Source organism: Bombina bombina, chromosome 7 (genome assembly GCF_027579735.1).
Source record: "Bombina bombina isolate aBomBom1 chromosome 7, aBomBom1.pri, whole genome shotgun sequence".
Classification (NCBI taxonomy): Eukaryota; Metazoa; Chordata; class Amphibia; order Anura; family Bombinatoridae; genus Bombina; species Bombina bombina.
Genome location: NC_069505.1, coordinates 618,938,109 through 618,965,608, shown reverse-complemented (window position 1 = coordinate 618,965,608; position 27,500 = coordinate 618,938,109). Strand labels below are relative to the sequence as shown.

The 27,500-nt window shown below is 40.5% G+C and overlaps 1 protein-coding gene across 2 annotated transcripts in view; it reads right to left on the bottom strand.

The window, feature by feature from the left end:
- Positions 1 to 27,500, bottom strand: part of LOC128635618 (uncharacterized) — a 186,182-nt gene that overhangs the window by 150,030 nt on the left and 8,652 nt on the right. For both annotated transcript variants that reach the window (XM_053688685.1, XM_053688686.1), the window contains exons 3-6: positions 26,422 to 26,532; positions 18,437 to 18,553; positions 9,047 to 9,160; positions 311 to 412 (exon numbers count right to left, since the gene is read on the bottom strand). In XM_053688685.1, coding sequence (XP_053544660.1) covers positions 311 to 412; positions 9,047 to 9,160; positions 18,437 to 18,553; positions 26,422 to 26,532 — 444 coding nt within the window. The remainder of the gene's footprint in view (positions 1 to 310; positions 413 to 9,046; positions 9,161 to 18,436; positions 18,554 to 26,421; positions 26,533 to 27,500) is intronic.

Genomic DNA, 27,500 nt, shown 5'->3' with positions numbered 1-27,500 from the left:
TTGATTTGTTACAACAAACTAAAACTAAAGCACTAACATTTATACAATGTTTATGTTTGTTTGTTTATTACATAGGGAATATTTCACACAAAAATTACTCTTTATAGACAGATTACGATTAAAGGGACATAAAACAGATTCAGACTCAATTTTAAACAACTTTCTAATTTACATCTATTATCCAATTCCCTTTGTTCTTTTTGTATCCATTGTTGAAAAGCATAGTTAAACAATGTACTACTGGGAGCTAGCTGCGCATTTATGTCTCTTGTCATTGGCTAAGTAATACAATAAAGTTACATAGTCTTACCTCTCGCCTACGCCCCTCATAAAACACGTTTGTGATTGCTGAGGATTTGGCAGCGTTTCAACGTCATTAGAATTCTCTACTTTGGGTACCAATAGGAAGGGGCTTGTTAAAAAAAAAAATACAAAAAAAAAATTTATGCTTACCTGATAAATTTATTTCTTTTGACACAATGAGTCCACGGATCATCTTAATTACTAATGGGATATTCACCTCCTGGTCAGCAGGAGGCGGCAAAGAGCACCACAGCAGAGCTGTTAAATAGCTCCTCCCTTCCCTCCCACTCCAGTCATTCGACCGAAGTTAAGGAAAGAAAAAGCCAAGGTGCAGGTGTCTGAAGTTTAAAATACCCATCAACCTGTCTTACAAGAACAGGGTGGGACGTGGACTCATCGTGTAAAAAAAAAAATACATTTATCAGGTAAGCATAATTTTGTTTTCTTTTTAATGACACGATGAGTCCACGGATCATCTTAATTACTAATGGGATCCAATACCAAAGCTAGAGTACACAGATGATACAGGAGGGACAAGACAGAGAACCTAAATGGAAGGCACCACTGCTTGAGAACCTTTCTCCCAAAAAAAACGGCCTCAGCTGAGGCAAGAGAGTCAAATTTGAAAAAAACTTTGAGAAGTGTGAAGAGAGAACCAAGTTGCAGCCATGCAAATCTAATCCACAGAAGCTTTATTCTAAAAAGCCCATGAAGAAGCAATAGCCCTCATGGATGAGACACAACCCTCTCGGGAAGCTGCTGTTCAGTAGTCTCATAAACAAACTGTATGATACTCTTCAGCAAAAAGAAAGAGAAGTAGCCAAAGCTATCTGCCCCTTACGTTTTCCTGAGAAAAGCAAAGACAAAGCAGAAAACTGACAAAAGTCTTTAATCGCCTGTAAAATTTTAAAGCACGGACCACGACAAATTGTGCAGAAGTCGTTCTTCTGAGAAGAAGGACTAGGACACAAGAAGGAACAACAATCTCCTGATTAATGTTCCAATCAGAAACAACCTTAGGAAGAAAACCACCTTAACTGAATGGAAAATAAGGTAAGGAGACTCATACTGCAATGCCGAGAGTTCTGACACTCTACGAGCGGAAGAAATAGCAACAAGAAATAAAACTTTCCAAGATAATAACTCAATATCAATGGAGAGTATAGGCTCAAACGGAGCCCATTGAAGAACTTTGAAAACTAAATTAAAACTCCACGGAGGAGCAACTGGATTGAACACAGTCCTGATCCTGACCAAGGCCTGACAAAAAGAGTTTGCGTAGCAAAATAGATAAGGCCGAAATTGACCCTTTAGAGAGCTTGTTGAAAAAAATGTTCTCCAAGCCCTCATGAAAAAGAAAAAATTCTAGGAATCCTAACTCCACTCCATGAGTAGCCCTCGGATTCTCACCAATAGAGATATTTATGGCATATTTTTTGGTAAATCAGTCTATATATCGGCTTACAAGCCTGAATAAGGGAATCAATGACCGTAGTCAGAAAACCTCTACCTGGACAATATTAAGTGTTCAATCTCCAAGCCGACAACTTACGAAAAACTAGATTTGGATGAAGGAAGGGCCCTTGAATTAGAAGATCCTTCCTCAATAGAAAAAAACTCCAAGGTGGCAGAAATAACAACATGTCCACCAGATCTGCATACCAAATTCTGTGAGGCCAGCCGGAGCAATGAGATCACCGACGCCCTCTCCTGTTTGATTCGATCAATGACCCGAGGAAGAAGCGCAAACAGAAGAAATAGGTATGCTAGACCGAAGGTCCAAGGAACCGCCAGGACATCCATCAGTTCCACCTGGGGAACCCTGAACCCCGACCCGTATCTTGGGAGCTTGGCAATCTGATGAGATGCCATGAGATCCACTTCCGATTGATCCCACTTGAGAATCAGACTGGAGAACACATCCGGATGGAGTTCCCACTCCCCCGAGAGAAAGACCGCCTGTTCAGAAGGTCGCCTCCCAGATGTCCATCCCTGGGATGTGGATCGCCGACAGGTGGCAAGAATGGGTTTCCGCCCACTGAATTATCCTGGGTACCTCTGACATCGCAAATGAACACCTCGTTCTACCCTGATAATAGATGTAATGTCCGACTGGACCCTGATAAACTGGACCGAGGCTAACTGAGACCAGTCCAGAAGAGAATTGAAGATCGCTCTCAGCTCCAGAATGTTGATAGGGAGAACAGACTCCGGGTGAGTCCAAACTCCCCAAGCCTTTAGGGAACCCCAGACTGCTCCTTACCCTAGAAGACTGGTGTCTGTTGTTACAATCACCCGAAAAAGGGTTGCAAAAGCAGGTTCCCTGGGACGATTATCCAAAGACAACTAACGTGGAAGAGAACCCTTGTCTCCTGATCCTAGTAGTATTCACGGAGACAAGTACGTAAAATCTCTGTTCCACTGCCTGAGACAAGAATCAATGATCTTTGATTTCCTGACTTCTGTCAGAAAAAATCTTCATTAAAAGGGAATCTAACATAGATCCCAGAAAAGAATTCTAAATTTAGGACTCAGGATTTTTTTTTTTTTTTTTAAATTATTGATTTACCTTCCACACGTGAACGCAGTAAGGAGAACACCATGTCCGTGTGCGAACTTGTTTGATGTAACGAAATCGCCCAAACTAGGAAGGCAACTGAATATGGTGCTGCAATGCACCATGAAAATTCTGTAAGCTGTGGCAAGACCGAAGGAAAAAGCCACAAACTAGAAGTATTTGTCCCGAAAGGCAAACCATCGGGGCTTGTGATGATCCCATTAGATGGGAACATGCAGATACCCGTCCTTTAAACTTGTCAGAAATTGATTCTCTAGAATCAAAGGTAGGATGTCACGAAAAAGCCTTAGCATGCTGAGGTATCTGCCCTAAGCACTATCTGTCCGAATAGAACCATACAACGCATGAGCTAGTATGCTGTCGAAAAAGGTAGCAATACCAACCTGGGATGTCATCCTGAGCAAACCTACTACCCCAATATCTATAGGATCCTGAAAGGGAATAGCTATCCTTATATAGGGATAGAAGTTTCCTTCCTTGAGAGGTCCTCTAATAAAAACCTCTCTGTCAATATAGGAAATGAGAGTGTATGGGTATAACCCTTTTTATTTTCATCTCCTAGTACCACTTCTTGGTACCACATAAAATTAATAACTACTGTAATGTCGTTCCAGAGTAGCTAAAAACTCCTTAGTAATAACCGGAGAAAAGCTAGATTAACCCCTTAATGACCGGACCATTTTTCAGTTTTCTTACCCTTAATGACAATGGCTATTTTTACATTTCTGCAGTGTTTGCGTTTAGCTGTAATTTTCCTCTTACTCGTTTACTGTACCCACACATATTATATACCGTTTTTCTCGTCATTAAATGGACTTTCTAAAGATACCATTATTTTCATCATATCTTATAATTTACTAAAAAAAAATGATAAAATATGAGGAAAAAATGGAAAAAAACACACTTTTTCTAACTTTGACCCCAAAATCTGTTACACATCTACAATCACCAAAAAACACCCATGCTAAATAGTTTATAAATGTTGTCCTGAGTTTAGAAATACTCAATGTTTACACGTTCTTTGCTTTTTTTGCAATTTATGGGGCAATAAATACAAGTAGCACTTTGCTATTTCCAAACCACTTTTTTTCAAAATTAGCGCTAGTTACTTTGGAACCCTGATATCTGTCAGGAATACCTGAATATCCCTTGACATGTATATATTTTGTTTTAGAAGACATCCCAAAGTATTGATCTAGGCCCATTTTGGTATATTTCATGCCACCATTTCACCGCCAAATGCAATAAAAAAAAAAAAAAAAAAAAAAGTTAACTTTTTCACAAATTTTATCACAAACTTTAGGTTTCCCACTGAAATTATTTACAAACAGCTTCTGCAATTATGGCACAAATGGTTGTAAATGCTTCTCTGGGATCCCCTTTTTCAGAAATAACAGACTTATATGGCTTTGTGGTTGCTTTTTGGTAATTAGAAGGCCGCTAAATGCCGCTGCGCACCACACGTGTTTTATGCCCAGGAGTGAAGGGGTTAATTAGGGAGCTTGTAGGGTTAATTTTAGCTTTAGTGTAGTGTAGTAGACAACCCCAAGTATTGATCTAGGCCCATTTTGGTATATTTTATGCCACCATTTCACCGCCAAATGCGAGCAAATAAAAAAAAAAAAAAACTTTACATTTTTCACAATTTTAGGTTTCTCACTGAAATTATTTACAAACAGCTTGTGCTATTATGGCAGAAATTGTTGTAAAAGCTTCTCTGGGATCCCCTTTGTTCAGAAATAGCAGATTTATAGGGCTTTGGCCTTGGTTTTTTTGTAATTAGAAGGCCGCTAAATGCTGCTGCGCACCACACGTGAATTATGCCCAGCAGTGAAGGGGTTAAATTAGGTAGCTTGTAGGGAGCTTGCAGGGTTAATTTTAGAGATCAGCCTCCCACCTGACACATCCCACCCCCTGATCCCTCCCAAACAGCTCTCTTCCCTCCCCCACCCCACAATTGTTCCCGCCATCTTAAGTACTGGCAGAAAGTCTGCCAGTACTAAATAAGAGTTTTTTTGTTTTTTTTTAATAAAAATAATAAAATATTTTAGTTGTGATGGACCCCTGCCTTAGCACCAACCTCCCTGATCCCCCCCTCCAGATCTCTAACCCTCTCCCCTACCTAATTACCGCCATCTTGGGTACTGGCAGCTGTCTGCCAGTACCCAGTTTGGCCCCACAAACCAAATTATTTTAATTTTATTTATAACTTTTTTTTATTTTTTATTATTATTTCTGTAGTGTAGCAGCCCCCCCACAATACCCCACCCCCTCCCCCTCCCCCTCCCAGATCCTTTTATATGTAAAAAAAAACCAACTTTTTTTTTCCCCTTCCTGCCTTCATTGGTGTCAGTGTGGCTAATGCGCGCACGTGCACCGTGCACGCGCGCACACCCTCCCTCCTCCCACCCGGACAACGGCACCATCGCTACCGGTGCAGAGAGGGCCACAGAGTGGCTCTCTCTGCATCGGAGGCTTGTAAAGGGGTATTGCAGGATGCCTCCATATCGAGGCATCACTGCAATACCCTCAGAGCTGCTGGAAGCGATTGTGATCACTTCCAGCACTCTGTTAGACAACTGACGTACCAGGTACGTCTATTGTCATTAACAGTTAGTTTTTGCATGACGTACCTGGTACGTCAGTTGTCATTAAGGGGTTAAACCTGAAAATACTACTTCAGTATCAGCGGGAGGAGTCATACCGTCAGAACTGAGATCTTATTCTCATATACTACCGAAGTATCCCCTTCCTCATGTAACTTGGAGGAAACCTCTAAGATAGCAATCTACTGAGACAGAAACCTCACTCACTGAACATTATAGTCTTCCTCTTGCGATTTCCCTGCAGCATGGGAAAAGCCGACAACACACCTGACAAGCACAGAGGGAAACGATGTCTTGCAAGCTAACCCCAAAAGGAGTCATGAAGGAAGCGCAGGGCACTGGATAAATGGACGCTAAAGTTGTAGGACATTTGAGGAGAAAAACTGCAGAAAATATGGAACACTGTTGAATGTTTCTGAAACATCTGAGGCAATGTTGGCTCTGAAGAAGAAAAACATTTTTTATACACATGGGGAACATAAAAACTTTGGCAATTCCACAGAAGCATCAAGACAAAACGTGTACATAACCTCCTTATTCACTCTTTATTAGATAAAAATGAATATCATAACAAAAAGTACTGTGCCTTTAAATGATAAAGAGAACGTCCTAACCTCGTTCCCTTAACATTGGATAAATTAATTAATATGACGAAAGGCCACTTGTTTGGACCATCAGATTCCACCATCTGCTCATCAAAAAAAAAGGATGGTACTTTTTAAATACAGTGCAAAAATTCCACACAAAAATTGATTCTTTAACATATATTAATTAGAATCATTTGATCCCTTCTAAACCTAGCGAAAAATCCTTATCAATGGATGGAACACAACCAAACAGTAGTCCTTCTGACTACTGTAAGCAGTTCTTGGTATCTTGTGAAAAGCCTCTCTGCTGCAAAACATAAAAAAGATAGCAAGCGGGTGACAGCAAATTCCAATATAAATTTATTCAAAAAAAGACAAAAATAGGGCAACATTTCGGGACCTTATCCCTTGTTCATGCAAAACATAACACAGCAGAGAAGGCATCCGGAACCTTATAAATGTTTATTTAACACCCTGAGTTTATTATACACTCTGAGAAACATTATGTTATGCTGAATTAAAGCCTCTCTGCTGTGAAACATAAGGCAGCAGAGAAGGGGTCCGCCAAAATACATGTAATACACTAAGAGGGAAGCCTTTCTGCTGAACGAAACACAGTTCAACAGAGAAGGCATACGGACTACCCCAAATTCTGGCACTGAGAAAGAAGCCTCCCTGCTGAAGTAGTTGTAAAGCAGCAGAGAAGACATCCAAACTACCGCCGATACACAGGAAGTGAGCCAAGGGCGCGCAAAAAATGGCGCGTATCTTAGCTCCGCCCATCGTGGGCGTATACATCTAAACCTCCCCGGAGGCAAATAGTAAGGATGGGGCTGCCATAAGACTAATGCACAAACTGGCAATAAAGAAAGCGCCCGGTTCCACTCAAATAAAGGAAGCCCATGGGAGAAACAGTCACAAAACTGCATAATCCTAGACATGTACCCTGTCATGAGGGAATAGGCTAAACCTCCCAGACGGCTGCTAAGGAAAACAAGCCGTTGGGAGTTGCAGGAGTGATAAATCACTCAAAAAAAAAAACAGAGCCACTTCTCCACGTCCTTCCAGTGCCTGCATTCAGTGCCCAATAACACATCCCTAGGAAAATGTCCATTCCCTCCTAGGGATAGTGTCATCTAGTATACTTAAAAGTATATAAAGTGTAAACAGTGCCAAATTATATCCCACAAGTTCCCATTGCTCTAAAGCCACCAAAGCTCTACTGAAGAGACTGATATGGACTACGGCTACACCCCAGGACAAAGCAGCACAATCTTGTACTACTTTAAAAATAATAAACTCTTGATTGAAGAATCTAAAACTAACACCTCACTTTGCCACTTCCTATCACTAACGTAGGCAAAGAGAATGACTGGAGTGTGAGGGAAGGGAGGAGCTATTTAACAGCTCTGCTGTGGTGCTCTTTGCCTCCTCCTGCTGACCAGGAGGTGAATATTCCATTAGTAATTAAGATGATCCATGGACTCATTGTGTCATTAAAAAGTAATACACTTTGAAATACATTTAAAGTCATCTTATACAGGTTCTGCAGAATTACATTTGTTTTAAATCCCTTATGTCTGTGTTTCTATATAAGGATTGTTTAATTTCAAGCCATTTATAACATTACTGATTACATAAAATAATATAATCAACGGTATCTGATCACACAGGACAGTCAGTGAGTGTCAATTAGGTTTAATAAATAAGAGGCAGCAGTTGTCATTATACTATGTATGTATAGACAGGCGGACAATAATTCAGAACGTTTGGAGAGAAAAAATATACTTTTAGGACCTGTTTTCTGTGATCTGACAACTCTCTATACAGAGCTCAACAAATGTATTCAATAGCCAGTGCCAGTTTTTTTTTAATATATAAATTACACAAATGATATACTAACCGCACTCACTTCCTAAAAACATTTACCCTGCTGGTGTAATTAAAGCCATTACAATGGAGGCAGCCCTGGACTTTTAATTATTATTAATTTGTAGAGCGCCAACAGATTCTACAGGGCTAATTATTTTTCATTAATAGAAATTATTTGTTGGGGAGTAAAGTTCCCTCCCTCAGATGTGTACATTTAGGTAAACAGAGGGGTTTTAAATAAATAAATTGTTATCTGCTTGAATGCAAAAAACGACAGTATACACCAAACTGCATGTAACAGACACTACTATAAAGAATGATATGCACAGATACCTATATAAAAATCTAGTATAAAACCTTTTAATAACATACTTAGAGACACCCAGTTTAGCTGTTCATGAGGTTAGGCCGGGACACCCAGTGAAAGGGGCTGAGAAAGCAGAAAGAGCAGTCAATTCACCCCCTCCCCTGCATATAAAAAGACCTTTTACACAAACAGAAGCATACTGGAGTAGGTAGACAACAGTCTACATCTAAAACTTTGGGTCTTGTTTAGGAGGCTAAAAATCAGCACAGTGTTATTTATAAATAAGCAAAACTATACATTGTTACAAAACCACATCCAGATGGGCTGTATAAATGGATCATCTACAAAACATTTATGCAAAGAAAAATCTAGTGTACAATGTCCCTTTATGGGAAACCAAAGGTCCCTGCAACTGCCAGCGACAAGCTTTAAACTACACTGTACAATGATAACTTATTAGATATGCATACAAAGGAACGACACAGGACTGGCAGGCAACTTCCAAAAGCCCCCTTCAATATGTGTATCACAAGGTAAAATTTGCAACAGAATTGCTGGGGCACAGCATAGCTCACAAATCCAGGCACCAGACTCGGCCATGGCACAGTGATTAGTTGAACTCTGCTCGTGAAGCAGTGAACTTTATTTTAAGATATAAAATCTGCATAAAACTTGTATTACTTCCCCCTTCGGCAACAAAGCAGAATAACATAATCTTACCTCTGGCCTGCGTTCCTGACAAAACATTTTTGTGATTGGTTAAGATTCAGTAGAGCTGCAGCGGAATTCTTACCTCTGGCCTGCATTCCTGACATAACATGCCTGTGATTGGTTAAGATTCGGTAGCGCTGCAGTGGATTTCTCTAGTTTGGGTATCACTCTATACCCTGACATGTCTGTTACAGGCCTGTGTGTTAAGTGGAGAGAATAGATTTTTGTTTGTTAAATCAATACCAAAAAAGTTAAATGTTTATACCATGTATTTTACTTGTCAGTGAATATTTTACACAAAAAATAAAAATGAATTATAAGCAGAGTATTATTAGTGAGAAAAAAAACACACTTTACAATAAGTTCTAAAATAAAAAAAAAAGGAAAAGTAAAAGAATTAAAATAATAATAATCTGCTATTACTTGTAAAGAAAAACAAAATTTATGCGTAGCTGATAAATTTCTTTCTTTCTGGACATGGAGAGTCCACAACGTCATTCCAATTACAAGTGGGATATTCAACTCCTGGCCGGCAGGAGGAGGCAAAGAGCAGCCCAGCAAAGCTGTTAAGTGTAACTTCCCTTACCCATAATCCCCAGTCATTCAGCCAAAAGAAATGGAAAAGGGAGAAACACAAGGGTGAAAAGGTGCCTGAGGTTTACACAACAAAACTGCAGAATTATAATTAAAAGAGGGCGGGGTCATGGGCGCTCCATGTCCGGAAAGAAATACATTTATCAAGTAAGCATACATTTTGTTTTCTTTCCTATGACATGGAGAGTCCATGACGCCATTCCAATTACTAGTGGGAAGCAATACCCAAGCTAGAGGACACGGAATGAACAGGGAGGGAGAAAAAGGCAGGAGGACCTATACAGAAGGCACCACCGCTTGAACAACCTTTCTCCCAAAAGAAGCCTCGGCGAGGCAAAAGTATCAAATTTGGAAAATTTTGAAAAAGTAAGCAGAGAGGATCATGTTGCCACCTAGCAAATCTGCTCCACAGAAGCTTAATTTTCGAAAGCCCAAGATGAGGAGACAGCCCTAGTGGAATGAGCCGTAATTCTCTCAGGAGGCTGCTGTCCAGCAGTCTCATAAGCCAAACGAATCAAACTTCTCAACCAGAGAGATAGAGTAGTAGAAGTGGCCTTCTGACCCTTACGCTTTCCAGAGAAATCAACAAACAAGGCAGAAGATTGCCAAAAATCTTTAGTAGCTTGTTAGTAAAACTTTAGAGCCCGCACAACATCCAAGTTATGCAAAAAACGTACCTTATGAGAAGGATTAGGACAAAAAGAAGGAACAACAATTTTCTGATTAATGTTACGATCCGACACCACCTTAGGGAGAAAACCCAATTTAGTACGAAGGACTGCCTTATCCGCATAAAAAAATAAGGTACGGGGAATCACACTGCAGAGCTGAAAGCTCAGACACTCTGCGAGCGGAAGAAATAGCAACAAGAAACAAAACCTTCCAAGATAACAATTTTATATCAACAACATGCATTGCCTGCTGCAAAACTTTAAGATCTAGATTAAGGCTCCACGGGGGAGCAACAGGTTTAAACGCAGGCCTGATTCTAACCAGGGCCTGAACAAAGGCTTGAACATCTGGTAAGTCTGCCAGACATTTGTGCAAAAGGATAGATAATGCAGAAATCTGACCCTTTAGAGTCATGTCCGATAGACCCTTCTCCAGGATATCTTGAAGAAAAGACAAAATCCGGGGAATACTCACCCAGCTGCAGGAGAACCCTTTATATTTGCACCAATAAAGATATTTACACCATATCTTATGGTAAATCTTGCGAGTAACAGGTTTGCGAGAGTGAAGCATAGTTTCAATGACCGCTTCAGAAAAACCACGTCTAGACAGAACTAGGCATTCAATCTCCAAGCAGTCAGCTTCAGAGAATCTAGGTTTTGATGGAGGAAAGGACCCTGAATTAGAAGGTCCTTCCTCTGAGGTAACCTCCAAGGAGGTAGAGATGACATCCTTACCAGATGTGCGAACCAGATCCTGTGAGTCCATGCAGGAGCTATTAGGATCACCAATGCTCTCTCCTGTGTGGTACGAGCAATGACTCGTGGAAGGAGAGGAAACAGATATGCCAGACAAAACCTCCAAGGAACCGCTAGAGCATCTATCAGAACGGCCTGAGGATCTCTTGACCTCAAACTGTACTTAGGAACCTTGGCGTTTTGGCAGGACACCATCAGATCCAATTCTGGAACCCCCCACCTGAGGGTTATCTGAGAGAACACTTCCGGATGGAGAGCTCACTCCCCGGGATGAAAGGTCTGTCTGCTCAGAAAATCTGCCTCCCAGTTGTCCACTCCTGGAATGTGGATGGAAAATAGAAGACAATTGTGGGCTTCCGTCCACTGCAGAATGCGAGTCACCTCCTTCATGGCTAAGGAACTCAGTGTTCCTCCCTGGTGGTTGATGTAAGCCACTGAGGTGATGTTGTCCGACTGGAATCTGATAAACTGGACTAAAGACAGTTGAGGCCACGCTGATAGGGCATTGAAGATAGCTCTCAACTCCAAGATGTTTATGGGAAGAGAGGACTCTTTTCGAGACCACAGGCCCTGAGCCTTCAGAGAACCCCAAACAGCTCCCCAGCCAGACAGGCTGGCGTCTGTAGTCACAATCTCCCAGGATGGTCTCAGAAAGCAATTCCCCCGAAACAGATGTTCCTTTGACATCCACCACGAGAGAAAGTCTCTTGCTACAGGGTCCAGATTTATTCTCTGTCATAAATCCGAATGGTCTCCGTTCCATTGACGGAGCATACAAAGTTGCAGCGGTCACAGATAGAGCCGAGCAAAAGGAATGATGTCCATGGATTCCACCATCAGACCAATTAACTCCATTCATTGAGCCACTGATGGACGAAAGGCAGACTGGAGAGAAAGACAGGAAGGAAGAAGTTTGGATTTTCTGACCTCCGTCAGGAAAATTTCCATGGACCGTGAATCCATTATTGTCCATAGGAAACACACTTTGGTAGATGGGATTAGAGAACTCTTTTCCAAATTCACCTTCCACGTGTGAGAATGTAGAAAAGACAACAGCATCTCTGTATGAGATTAGGTTAGTTGAAAAGATGACGCCTGAACCAGAATGTCACAAGAAGATATTGGTGGTCCTTGACACCATCAATCAGGAATTAATCTTCTCTGATGGTGTCACCTCGTCGTGCCGCAACTCCCTACAGTGCCTGGCTGAACATCAGTGAAAACCGACGGAGAAGTTAAATAATCTCCCTACGCACGTTGCGTAGTACTGCGCAACTTGCATAGCTAGATTGTATTTTTAACGGAGTGCTGCTGAGAGAAAGATGATTACATTCTAAAGCCAGCAGATGTTGGTATAGTCTTGGCTTGAAATAGTGGAATTAAAGTATATAAAAAAGAAAATCATAAAAAAACAATTTCTCTCTTATATTTAATTTATTTTCTTCCCTTTACTTGTCTCTTTGTAGTAGTTTTCCTAATTCCTTCAGATGGACCTACATCATTGTTTGTCTTCCTCCCCTCCATCTTCTTTTTTTTTTTTTAAATTAAATATTAATTATTTTTTATTCTAATAATTTTACTGCACACAAAGCCATTCCACCTGAATGCCAGTAATTGCCATCCAGAAGATCAGCCATATCCCACCAGTATTATAGTAATTGTCAGTAACATCAGTTGTGGTTAGCTCACATCTATATTGAGAGCTTTCTGATATAAACTTAATTTATGATCTCAATAAAACATTTTTGCATTGGAAATTTGCACATCTAGGCAAGTATCCCCGCTTGCCTTTCCCCAATAAAACTCCATATACATTGTTACCAATGCACAAGAGGATTCTGGGTAAGATATGCAAAATCTCAAAATTTTTTGCTTCAAATACTGTTTTAACACAGCGATCCCTTAATAGTGTTAATGCAGCAAATACAAATCCTTACTAGACAGCCTGTTTCGTTCTTTTTGAAACTCTTCCATAGCAGATAGATCTCTAATAGCTGCTTAGGTAAAGCTAATTTCCGGGTTAAATCAAAATTCATTAAAATTATGGTGGAGATAAATTTTGAGATTAAAATCCTCCATGTCTCAAAAGTAAATCAATAAAACATTTTTGCATAGAAAATTTGCACATCTAGGCAAGTATCCCCGCTTGCTTTTCCCCAATAAAACTCCATATACATTGTTACCAATGCACAAGAGGATTCTAGTAGTGATTTCTATTTGCTGCATTAACTCTATTAGGGGATCGCTGTGTTAAAACAGTATTTGAAGCAAAATATTTGTGATAGAGCAAATATTTTTTGCTTACCCAGAATCCTATTGTGCATTGGTAACAATGTATATGGAGTTTTATTGGGGAAAAGCAAGCAGGATATTAGCCTAGATGTGCAAATTTTCTATGCAAAAATGTTTTATTGATTTACTTTTGAGACATGGAGGATTTTAATTTCAAAATTTTATCTCCACCATAATTTTAGTGTGTGTATGTATATATATATATATATATATATATATATATATATATATATATATATATATACATACATACATACACACACACATACACATATATACACGCACATATATACACGCACACACACACATACAGGTTTGTACCTTTATTTAAAAAAAAATCATGTTAGTGGTCCACGGGATTCAAAATTGTGAGTTTAGTGGTCCCTGAGGTCCGAAAGGTTGGCAACCCCTGGTCTAGATAAGGAACCAAAGCAATTCCCTGGGATCTGCTTACTGTCAATAACGCTCCCAGAACCTGTGAATATTCTGGGAGCCATGGCCAGACCAAACGGAAGGGCAACAAACTGGAAATGCGTGTCCAGAAAAGCAAATCTGAAAAACTGGTGATGATCCCTGTGAATGGGAACATGTCCTTCAGGTCTATGGTCGTAATGAACTGACCCTCCTGGACCAATGGAAGAATGGAATGAATAGTTTCCATCTTGAAGGACGGAACCCTGAGGAATTTTTTGAGACACTTGAGATCTAGGATGGGAAGAAAGGTTCTGCCTTGGAGGGCAAGACTTGAATCCTATCCTGTAACCCTGGGATACTATATCCACAGCCCATGTATCTGGGACATCATGTATCCAAGCCTGTCGAAAAAGAGAAAGCCTGCCCCCACCTGATCCAAATTCGGACCGGGGACAGACCCTTAATGTTGATTTAGAGTCAGCGGAAGGCTTCTTGTTTTGTTTTCCCTTATTCCAGGGCTTGCTGGATTTCCAAGTGGACCTGGATTGGTCAGGTTTGGAAGAGGAAGATTAGGACTTCTGTCCCTTAAAGTTGAGAAAGGAACGAAAATTAGAAGACTGCCAACCCCTGGGTTTATTATTCTTGTCCTGAGGAAGGAAAGATCCCTTTCCACCCGTAATCTCAGAAATGATCTCCGCAAGACCAGGTTCAAACAGAGTCTTACCCTTATAAGGTTAAGCCAAGAGCTTGGCCTTTGAAGAAACATCAGCCGACCAAGATATTAACCACAGAGCTCGGCGAGCTAGTACAGTGAATCTTAACATCTAAGCTCCCAGTCTAATTATCTGCATGTTTACATCACAGATAAAAGTATTGGCCAGTTTAAGGGCTTTGAACCTATCTTTGATCTCCTCTACCGTAGTTTCCTATGAAATAAGATCGGACAAGGCATCGCACCAATAAGATACTGCACCTGTGGCAATACTCACTGAAGGATGCCACTGTAATTTTTGATGTATGTACATCTTTTTTAAGTAAGCCTCTAGCTTCTTATCCATTGGATACTTAAAAGAGCAACTATCCTCTATTGGAATAGTAGTTTTCTTGGCAAGAGTAGAAATTGCTCCTTCTACTTTAGGAACAGTGCGCCATAAGTCACGAACAGAGTCAGCAACAGGAAACATTTTCTTAAAAACAGGGGAAGGGGAAAAATGAACCCTGGGTTATCCCATTCCTGAGAAATAATTTCAGACATCTTCCTTGGGACAGGAAAAACCTCCTCAGAAGATGGGGAATCAAAAACTCTATCTAATTTAGAAGACTTTGTGGGTTTGACAGCAACCAAAGGTTCAGAGTCATCTAAAGTAGCTAGAACCTCTTTCAGTAGTAATCAGAGGTGTTTAAGATTAAATCTAAAATTAACCTCTTCAGTTTCTGAGATCTCACCTTCAGAAGCTACTGAAGTATTCTCCTCAGACATCTGAGAAAGATTGACTAATGCAAACCTAGAGTCAGAAGTCTTACTATCAGGCAGCTGTTTAGATTTTCTCTTTCGCTTACCCGATGAAGGGAAAGCTGACAAATCCACCATTACTGCAGAAGAAATCTGAGGGGCAAAATCCCCAGGTAAATAAACACCCCCAGGTGGATGAGAGGACACAGAAGGCACAGTATGAGAAACAATTAAGGCTTGGACATTTGAGGAGAAAGCTGAGGCATGTCGCACAGCATTATCCTGAGAGACAGTAGGCTCAGAAAAGAGTAATTTGTCCTTAAATTTCAAAATCTTGGTTAAACAAGAGGTGCAAAATTGCATAGGCAGAACAATTTGGGCCTCTAAATAAAGTAAACATTTATCCATAGAGATGGACTGATCATGTTCTGAGTCTATGGCTATAAGGTAACAAGTCCCACAAGTAATTGCAAAATTAAAGAAATAAAAAATAAAATTAAGCAATTTTAAATTCAAATAATTATCAATGAAAATTAAATATCAAATTTTAATAATAATAACCATAGAAGGTAGCTTTTAGAAACAACCTCAGATAGCCTGAGGCTCCTACTGCCAAAAGAAATACCCCACTAGTAATAGGAAAAAAACAGACTCCTTGAAGAGATCCTGTCCTCTTAAACGATCCGGGTAGATGATGTAAATAAAGCTGACATGAGCAGAGCTGGAGATCCTCTCCTATGTAGCAAATACTTACTGTGGTATCAACGGCCCTGCTCCGCTAAACCGGAAGTGCGGGTGTCACGTGACCGGGCTAAAATAATAAACTGCGCAATATTTCTTCTAAGTGAAAAAAATGCGTGAAGAAATAGACAATTAAAAAACGGCTCCTCCGTTTAATACACAAATAAGCCCTTAATAGCCCATGCATGTCCAGAAAACCACAGGTTAAATAATAAAGGATATCCATTACTATTAACCCCTTACATCCCTTAGCCAAATGTCAAGTCTCATTACTGATTAAGTGTGCCAGATATTGTCTCATATTAAGTGTGCCAAATATATTGTCCCCATATAAATCCTTCAAAAATAAGGAATATTATGTCCCAGAAAAAAGGATCTGAAAAAGAGGCTGCTGTCCTTCTGCCTAAAATAAAGAGCTCTTCTTTCTCTCTCCTATGACAGAGCAGTGCCCTGTTCTGCTGCCAATAATAAAATCCCCCAATTAAAGGGATATCCAGTTCCATTAAGATCCACCTCTTTGAAGGGTTAATTACTTAAGTGCTGCATCCTTCTCACCTAGAAGGCAAAAGCACTTACCTGTGGATCTGCTACAGGGCAGTTACAGCAACAGGTATGACAGACTCAGCAGATTCTAGAAAAGAAATGGGGCAATAACTAGCACTACATATAGTATGAATACAGGTAGGAAAGGAACCTAATATAAGGAACCGGTGCTACTCCTAAATTACAAATGATAGATACATACAAAAAAGGAAGAACAAGGGGCTGTTAGTAGTGATGCACCAAAATGAAAATTCTGAACCGAAACCGAATTCGAAAATCCGGGATGCACTTGGCCGAAAACCGAAACCGATACCGAAAATGTATTTTTTCAAATTAATCTTCTTTATTTTATTTTTTTGCATAATTAGAGCCAATAAAAAAAGCTCACCCTTTTATTGAAAGTAACACACTAAAATTGGACAAAAATATCTTAAAACAATAATATGCTACACAATAATTTTACCAAGAAAAAAAAAAAAACAGACAAAAAAGAATGCCATTTTTGGCCAAAATGTTTCTGCGACCAAAATTTTGGTGCATCCCTACTAAAAACAATTATAAATATCAATATACTGTATTATTCTTAATTTAGTTCTATGTAACAGAATCACATTTAACAGTTTTTTTTTTACCAATTATCCAAATAAAGTATAGTCCTAGAAAACTCATTATATGCAGAACAGTAAGTCAAGTAATAAACTTAAACAGCAGCTCTAGGCTAGCATCAAATTTGAAACATGCTATACAATAATTTTACCGAAAATAGCAGGCAAAAAAACGAAAACCGAAATAGCCAAAAATGCCATTTTCGGCCGAAACTTTCTGCTGCCGAAATTTCGGTGCATCCCTAGCTGTTAGCACTCAAACCTACCTACGTAATTCTCTTAAGGACATAAAACTAAATGTTATTGTAAATGGTTAAAAAACAGAGAAACTCTGTACTCCACAAAACACACCCTTTCCCCTAAAAAGCTGTTTGTCCCTCCCCTGTTTCCTGGCTGAGGAAGCTTCGGCTTCAGGTGACAGGAGAGACAGTAGATTAAACAACAGTGGTAATGTACAAACGCATTTCAGCCATATAACGGCCTTTCTCAGTGTAAGCAGTTGTGTGTCAGCCGACCTCTGACAGGGACCTGTAGAAAAAAGAAAAGCAGAGTAACCGACCCTGGTTTTATATATATATAGGGGTAGCATAAATGTTGGAAGGTAAGCAAGGTCTACCTCGCCGTCTTCTAACTTCTAAAAGCCACCATTACTCTTACTAAAGAGGATTACATGGACACAGCATAGCCCCAATCCTTGCTTGCAGGGAAAATACCCATTAAAAGATTAATATCTTCAGACACCATCTTCGCACATCTTCCTGATGTACAAGGCAAAGAATGACTGGGGGTTTATGGGAAGTAGGAGGGATACTTAACAGCTCTGCTGGGGTGTTCTTTGCCTCCTCCTGGTGGCCAGGAGTTGAATTCCCATTAGTAATTGAATGGATTTGTGGACTCTCCATGCCATTGGAAAGAAAAAAGAAATTCAAATACAAACTCATAAGAATTACATTGTTTGTAACCAGTCACCTTTGTCTGTTTTTCAATGCATTGTATCATTTCAAGAAATGTATAGCGTAAAAAAGTTATATAAATCAGAGGTATCTGTGATCACATATGACAAGTGCTTGACAAATTTGTTTAAAATTTAGTAGCCAGCAATATTTTAATGTACGTATGTACAGGCAGACAAGTAGTAAAAATTAAGAAAATGTGCAGCCAAAAGTAGACCTTCAGGATATGTGTTTTGGTATTTGATAATACTCTATACAGATCAATTTCTGAAACACAATAATTATTATCCTTTATTTGCAGATCGCCAACAGGTTCCGCAGCGCTAGATGATGCCTTGGATTTGTCAAGCCTTGCTCTAAAGCTATAAATAATGTTTAGCTTAGACAATTAAATCTGCTTATAACATTACTTGTACCGTAAACATTAAAATAAAGTTACAATCTTACCTCTCGCCTGCGCTCCTCACATAAGATGATTGCGATTGGTTAGGATTTGGTAATGCCTCTATATCAGCAGAATCCTCTATTTTTATCACTTTATACCCAGATATGTCTGTAATAGTCCTGTGTGTTAAGTAAAGTCTTTTACATTGTGTTTGTTAAAACAATTTTAGCAATGCATTTTTCACACACACACAAAATAATATTTTATATATATTTTACCTTTGTAGACAGGGTATTATTAAAAATGTAAATATAAAATAAAGGATACAAGTGCTAACATGTTTAAAAGAATTCCACTTATTTTAATAAACTTTGCGGGTTTCTATATAGTAATTGTATAATTTCAAGAGACGCATATGAGGTTACTGGTAACATTTGTGACCCCGCATGACAAGACACGACAAATATGGGGTCTTGGTTGTTTCTACGTCTTCTTGATGGAGTATTATAATAGCCTAGAGATCCCCTGAATAAAAAAGGTGTAATTTTTATTTTTTTAAATTGTGCTTAAACTTTATATCCTCAAGACATACACTGATTGAAAGAGCTGGCAATCCCCCCTCCCCAATCCAACACCCTGCAGAAGCCCAACATTGCCGGGGCATGGTGACTTCACCGGCTTCTCCAGATACCTCTGGAAATGCTCAACCACCTTGTAATGGCTATAAGCACAGGGGGGCTGTGATCAGCTCCCAAAGTGCACCCCCCAGGATGATGAAACATGGTCCTCTTCAGCACTTAAATCATTGTGTCGATGATCACGTCATCATCCATACTAACCAGTTTAAAATCTAGGAGCCAGTCCAATTTATATTTGTGTGTATGTATATGTATATATATATATATATATATATATATATATATATATATATATATATATATATATATATATATATATATATATATATATATATATATATATATATATATACACACACATACATACATATATGTATATGTATACACACACACACATATACGCCTCTACGTGATGTCACCAACATGTAAGGCTTCGTGGGATGGAGTTCTCTCCGTGTCAAGCACGATGAAACGTGCTAGTGCATGGTAGGTTGTGCATGGTCAGTGTGTTTAATCAACCAAGGGGGCCTTTTAAAGTCCGGAACAAAGGAGACGTTCTTATTTCTAGAGCGGACTCACTGCCAGTGCACCTGTCATTGGAGTTACTTCCCTGCATTGAGATTACTTCACTGCATTTGCGGTAATATTTTATGGCCAACAACTCACTTAATGTATTTAAATATGTTTTTCTCTACCACATTTATTTAGATGTTTACATTCTAACTAAATGTGTTCGAGAAAAACAGAATTTATGTTTACCTGATAAATTTCTTTCTCCTACGGTGTATCCGGTCCACGGCTTCATCCTTACTTGTGGGATATTCTCAATCCCTACAGGAAGTGGCAAAGAGAGCACACAGCAAAGCTGTCCATATAGCTCCCCTCAGGCTCCGCCCCCCCCAGTCATTCGACCAACGGTTAGGAGAAAAAGGAGAACCATAGGGTGCAGTGGTGACTGTAGTTTACAAAAAATAAATTTAAACCTGACCAAAATGCCAGGGCGGGCCGTGGACCGGATACACCGTAGGAGAAAGAAATTTATCAGATAAACATAAATTCTGTTTTCTCCTACATTGGTGTATCCGGTCCACGGCTTCATCCTTACTTGTGGGAACCAATACCAAAGCTTTAGGACACGGATGAAGGGAGGGAACAAGTCAGGTAACCTAAACGGAAGGCACCACTGCTTGCAAAACCTTTCTCCCAAAAATAGCCTCCGAAGAAGCAAAAGTATCGAATTTGTAAAATTTGGCAAACGTATGCAGTGAAGACCAAGTCGCTGCCTTACAAATCTGTTCAACAGAAGCCTCATTCTTGAAAGCCCATGTGGAAGCCACAGCTCTAGTAGAGTGAGCTGTAATTCGTTCAGGAGGCTGCCTTCCAGCAGTCTCATAAGCCAACCGGATGATGCTTTTCAGCCAGAAAGACAGAGAGGTCGCAGTCGCCTTTTGACCTCTCCTCTTGCCAGAATAGACGACAAACAAGGACGATGTTTGTCTGAAGTCTTTAGTTGCTTTTAGATAAAACTTTAAAGCACGAACCACATCAAGATTGTGTAACAGACGTTCCTTGTTAGAAACTGGATTAGGACACAGAGAAGGAACAACTATTTCCTGGTTGATATTCTTATTGGAAACCACTTTTGGAAGAAAACCAGGTTTGGTACGTAAAACGACCTTATCTGTATGAAACACCAGATAGGGTGAATTACACTGCAAAGCAGACAAGTCAGAAACTCTTCTAGCAGAAGAAATAGCTACTAAAAACAAAACTTTCCAAGATAGTAACTTAATATCTATGGAATGTAGAGGTTCAAACGGAACCCCTTGAAGAACTGAAAGAACTAAATTTAGACTCCATGGAGGAGCCACAGGTCTGTAGACAGGCTTGATTCTGACTAAAGCCTGTACAAACGCCTGAATATCTGGCATGGCTGCCAGACGCTTGTGTAACAAAACAGACAAAGCAGATATCTGTCCCTTTAAAGAACTAGCTGACAGACCTTTCTCCAATCCTTCTTGGAGAAAAGATAGTATCCTTGGAATCCTAATCTTACTCCATGAGTAACCCTTGGATTCGCACCAGCAAAGATATTTCCGCCATATCTTATGGTAAATTTTCCTGGTGATAGGCTTTCTAGCCTGGATCAGAGTATCTATAACTGATTCCGAAAATCCACGCTTAGCTAGAATCAAGCGTTCAATCTCCAAGCAGTCAGTTGCAGAGAAACTAGGTTTGGATGTTCGAATGGACCTTGAATTAGAAGGTCCTGCCTCAAAGGCAGCTTCCATGGTGGAACCGATGACATATTCACCAGGTCTGCATACCAAGTCCTGCGTGGCCACGCAGGAGCTATCAGAATTACCGAAGCCTTCTCCTGTTTGATCCTGGCTACTAGCCGGGGGAGAAGGGGAAACGGTGGAAAGACATAAGCTAGATTGAACGACCAAGGCGCTACTAAGGCATCTACCAATGTCGCCTTGGGATCCCTGGACCTGGACCCGTAACGTGTAACTTTGGAGTTCTGACGTGACGCCATCAGATCCAGATCTGGAATGCCCCATAGCTGGGTCAGCTGAGCAAAAACCTCCGGGTGGAGTTCCCACTCCCCCGGATGGAAAGTCTGACGACTCAGATAATCCGCTTCCCAGTTGTCCACTCCTGGGATGTGAAATGCTGACAGATGGCAGGAGTGATCCTCTGCCCATTTGATGATCTTGGATACCTCCCTCATCGCCAGGGAACTCTTTGTTCCCCCCTGATGATTGATGTACGCTACAGTCGTGATGTTGTCCGACTGAAATCTGATGAATTTGGCCTCCGCTAGTTGAGGCCATGCCTGGAGCGCATTGAATATCGCTCTCAATTCCAAAATGTTTATCGGGAGAAGAGATTCTTCCCGAGACCATAGACCCTGAGCCTTCAGGGACTTCCAGACCGCGCCCCAGCCTAAGAGGCTGGCGTCGGTCGTGACAATGATCCACTCCGGTCTTCGGAAACTCATTCCCTGAGACAGGTGATCCTGAGACAACCACCAGAGGAGTGAGTCTCTGGTTTGCTGGTCCATCTGAATCTGGGGAGACAAATCTGCATAATCCCCATTCCATTGTTTGAGCATGCACAGTTGCAATGGTCTTAAATGAATTCGAGCAAAAGGAACCACGTCCATTGCCGCAACCATTAGTCCTATTACCTCCATGCACTGAGCTATGGAGGGTTGAGGAATGGATTGAAGAACTCGACAAGTGTTCAAAAGTTTTAATTTCCTGACCTCTGTCAGAAAGATTTTCATTTCTACCGAGTCTATTATTGTTCCCAGGAAGGGAACCCTTGTGAACGGGGACAGAGAACTTTTTTCTATGTTCACCTTCCATTGATCCATTCATTGTTCTAGCCTTCACCTTAGAAAGGCTAGAACAATGTCCGTATGAGCCCTTGCTTTGTGAAAGGACGACGCCTGTATTAAAATGTCGTCTAGGTAAGGTGCTACTGCAATGCCCCTTGGCCTTAGCACCGCTAGATGGGACCCTAGCACCTTTGTGAAAATTCTGGGAGCAGTGGCCAATCCGAAGGGAAGAGCCACAAACTGGTAATGCTTGTCCAGAAAGGCGAACCTCAGAAACTGATGGTGATCTTTGTGGATAGGAATATGCAGGTACGCATCCTTTAAGTCCACGGCAGTCATATATTGACCCTCCTGGATCATTGGTAAAATTGTCCGAATGGTTTCCATTTTGAATGATGGAACTCTGAGGAATTTGTTTAGGATCTTTAAATCCAGAATTGGCCTGAAAGTTCCTTCCTTTTTGGGAACTACAAACAGGTTTGAGTAAAATCCCAGTCCTTGTTCTGCTGTTGGAACTGGGTTTATCACTCCCATTTTTAAAAGGTCTTCTACGCAATGTAAGAATGCCTGTCTCTTTATCTGGTCTAAAGATAAGCGAGACATGTGGAACCTTCCCCTTGGAGGAAGGTCCTTGAATTCTAGAAGATACCCCTGAGAGACAATTTCTAGTGCCCAGGGGTCCGGAACATCTCTTGCCCAGGCCTGAGCAAAGAGAGAAAGTCTGATCGGGGGCTACCCCTTCATGCTGTCTTGGTAGCAGCAGCAGGCTTTTTGGCCTGTTTACCCTTGTTCCAGCCTTGCAATGGTTTCCATGCTGGTTTGGGCTGGGGTGCGTTACCCTCTTGCCTAGTGGCTGTAGAGGTAGAAGCCGGTCCGTTCCTGAAATTGCGAAAGGAACGAAAATTAGACTTATTTTTAGCTTTGAAAGGTCTATCCTGTGGAAGGGCATGGCCCTTTCCCCCAGTGATATCTGAAATAATTTCTTTCAACTCTGGCCCGAATAGGGTCTTACCCTTAAAAGGAATATTAAGCAATTTTGTGTTGGACGACACATCCGCCGACCACGATTTTAGCCAAAGCGCTCTACGCGCCACTATTGCGAAACCAGAATTTTTCGCCGCTAATTTAGCTAACTGAAAAGCGGCATCTAAAATGAAAGAATTAGCCAACTTCAGGGCGTGAATTCTATCCATGACTTCATCATAAGAAGTCTCCTTCTGGAGCGAGTTTTCTAATTCCTCAAACCAAAAAGCAGCTGCAGTGGTTACAGGAATAATGCAAGAAATTGGTTGAAGAAGAAAACCTTGTTGAACAAAAATTTTCTTAAGTAAACCTTCTAATTTTTTATCCATAGGATCTTTGAAAGCGCAACTGTCTTCTATTGGTATAGTTGTGCGCTTAGCTAGCGTTGAAACTGCCCCCTCTACCTTAGGGACCGTCTGCCACGCGTCCCTTCTGGGGTCAACAATGGGGAACATTTTCTTAAATATAGGAGGGGGAACAAAAGGTACACCTGGCTTCTCCCACTCCTTATTCACTATATACGCCACCCTCTTAGGTATCGGAAACGCATCAGTGTGTACTGGGACCTCTAAGAATTTATCCATTTTACACAATTTTTCTGGGACCACCAAAGGGTCACAATCATCAAGAGTAGCTAGGACCTCCTTAAGTAGAGCGCGGAGGTGTTCTAGCTTAAATTTAAATGCTATGGTATCAGGCTCTGCCTGCTGAGAAACTTTTCCTGTGTCAGAAATTTCTCCCTCAGACAGGCCCTTCCTCACCGCCAAGTCAGATTGATGTGAGGGCACTACAGATAAATTATCCTCTGCGCCTGCTTGCTCATTTTCTGTATTTAAAACTGAGCAATCACGCTTCCTAGGAAAAGCTGGCAGTTTGGATAAAAATGCTGCAAGAGAATTATCCATTACTGCTGCTAACTGTTGCATAGTAATAGCAATTGGCGCGCTAGATGTACTGGGCATCGCTTGCGCGGGCATAGCTGGTGTTGGCACAGAAGGAGAGGATAGTGAGCTATCCTCACTACCTTCAGCTAAAGAATCATCTTGGGCTATATCTTTAAGCGTGATTGTACGGTCCTTAAGCTGTTTGGACGCTATGGCACACTTCACACATAAATTTAATGGGGGAACCACCTTGGCCTTTGAACATACAGAACATAGGTTATCTGAAGAGTCAGACATGTTTGACAGACTTAAACAGATCTTCAATGCAATAAAAATTATTTTTGACAAAAACGTTACTGTGTCTTTAAATAATAAAGGTGCACACTTTATTACTAAAACATCAAAAAACCATCAAATAAACATCTGATTTTAATGAAATTTTCACCACAGTGTCTTAATGCTTTGAAATGATTGCACACAAATTTTTAGACCAATTAACCCCTTAATGCCCAAACCGGAGCTAATAACAGCAATTAACCAGTTAAAAACACTACAGTACTACGCCACAGCTTCCACTGTGGCCTTTACCTTCCTTAGGGATTATTTTAGTAGGAAATAAGCCTTTCTGGAGTCTTTTCTGATGCCTCTGGACTCCCCACGTGAAGCTGCATGAACTGCCTAAGCAAAACAACTGTGCAATTGAGGCTTGAAAATGAGGCCTCCTCCCTCTTCATTCCAGAGTGGAGGGGCCTTTCTGACTAGAATAGGTGTCCAAATAAGTGCCAGTCGCAAAATAAAACCCCAAAAGTGTTTTAAAGTCTGAAAAAACACCTTATTTATAGTGAAAACATGCTAAAAAGCAATCGATTTAGCCCACAATAGTGTCAACCAGCATAGAGCCCTTAATATAAGCCATAATTTTATACAGAGTCTAAGAAAAATGGCTTACCTATCCCAGAGGGGATTGCTGACAGTCTTCTAGCATTACTAGGTCTTGTTAGAAAAATGACTGATCATACCTGAAGCAGTTAAGCCTGCAAACTGTTCCCCCCAACTGAAGTTCTCTGGTTTCAACAGTCCTGCGTGGGAACAGCAATGGATTTTAGTTACTGGTGCTAAAATCATATTCCTCTCGGCAGAAATCTTCATCACTTTCTGCTGCAGAGTAAATAGTACAAGCCGGCACTATTTTAAAATAACAAACTCTTTATAGAAGAATAAAAAACTACAACTAAACACCACATACTCTTTACCACCCCCGTGGAGATGCTACTAGTTAGAGCGGCAAAGAGAATGACTGGGGGGCGGAGCCTGAGGGGAGCTATATGGACAGCTCTGCTGTGTGCTCTCTTTGCCACTTCCTGTAGGGATTGAGAATATCCCACAAATAAGGATGAAGCCGTGGACCGGATACACCAATGTAGGAGAAAACATATTTAAAGAGCAACATGCCTTTTTTTAATACATTGAGTGAATCGTTAGACAAAAAATCTTACCGCAAATGCAGGGAAGTAACTTGAATGACCAATCAGCAGCTAGTGCCCAGCTCTCAAGCCTACCTATTTATTCTTTTTAAACAAAGGTTACCAAAGCTAAGCAAATTAAAGGGACAGTATACACCAAATTTTCATTTAACTGCATGTAATAGACACAACTTTAAGGAATAATATGCACAGATACCGATATAAAAATCCAATATAAAATCCTTTAAAATAAAAAAGGCTCCCAGTCTAGCACTTTTCATTAGGTTGACTGGAACACCCAGTAAAAACAGATACTCCCCCCTCCCCCTTTCTCTGCATATGAAAAGACTCTTTACACAAACAGGAGCAAGCTGGAGTAGGTATACGTCGGTATTCTCCTAAAACTTTGGGGCTTGGTTAGGAGTCTGAAAATCAGCACAATGTTATTTAAAAAGAAGCAAAACCATACATTTAAAAAAAAAAACAAAAAAAAACAACAACCCTGTACGGGCTATATAAATGGATCATCTACAAAACATTTATGCAAAGAAAAATCTAGTGTATAATGTCCCTTTAAATAATACAAGTAAATTGGAAAGTTGTTATAAAAGCATATGCTTTAGCTGAATTATTAAAGAATAAATTTGGGATTCATGTCCTTTTAACCAACAGAATAGCGTTAAACAATCGTACCTCTCTTCTGTACCCCTGGTGAAACATGATTGTGATTGGTTAGGATTGGGTAGCGCCGCTACATCAGCAGAATGCTCTCTCACTCTATACCCTTGCACGTCAGTCATAGGCCTGTGTGTTTAGCAGACAGAGACATTTTTATTTTGTATGTTAAAACAATTCCAAAAATACAAGCGAGTATAAAACATTTTTTTTGTCAGGGAATATTTTACACAAACTATATTTAAGACACAAAAAAAAAGAAACACTACATAATAGTATCAAAAGTTCTTACCCAGGCTCAGGACAGTTGCACTGATTTAATAAGAGCTAAGCAGACAGGTATGACACTATTGGTACCATCAGTAATCATGGGCATGAATAATTAGAGTCAGCCTAATAACTCAGGGGACTATTGTGAGCATCCACATGGTATAGAGCCACACTCAATAGCTAAAGGTTATCTTTCTGCTATAATTCTCACTCTGACACACAAAGCCCTCAACTGTACTGCTCCCCCCTATATCTCAGACCTTGTCTCCAGATACTCTCCCTCCCGTCCCCTTCGCTCTGCTCATGACCTCCTCCTCTCCTCCTCTCTTGTCACCTCATCACACTCCCGTTTACAGGACTTCTCCAGACTGGTTCCCATCTTGTGGAACTCTCTGCCTCGCTCCACAAGACTCTCCCCAAGTTTTGAAAGCTTCAAGCGCTCCCTAAAGACTCTACTGTTCAGGGATGCATACAACCCACCCTGACCTTTCTTTATACCAGTTCCTCTCCTCCATTGCTATCCCCTGAACCCCCTTAGCATGTAAGCCTAAGAGCCCAACTGTTTGTAGATCACCTTCTTAAGAGCTGACTACAACAGTGCAACTCTTGGCAGGGCCCTCTACCCATTTGATCCCTATAACTGTTTTTTTGTACTCTGCCTTTGTTTATAGCGCTGCAGAATCTGTTGGTGCTCTACAAATAACCAATAACAACAATAATAATTATTAAAGCCGTTACAATTCAGGCACTCAATAGACTGTTAATGGTCTATTAATAACAAGCGTGTGAGAGTAAAATTCCCTTAGATGTTGACGTATACCCTTCAT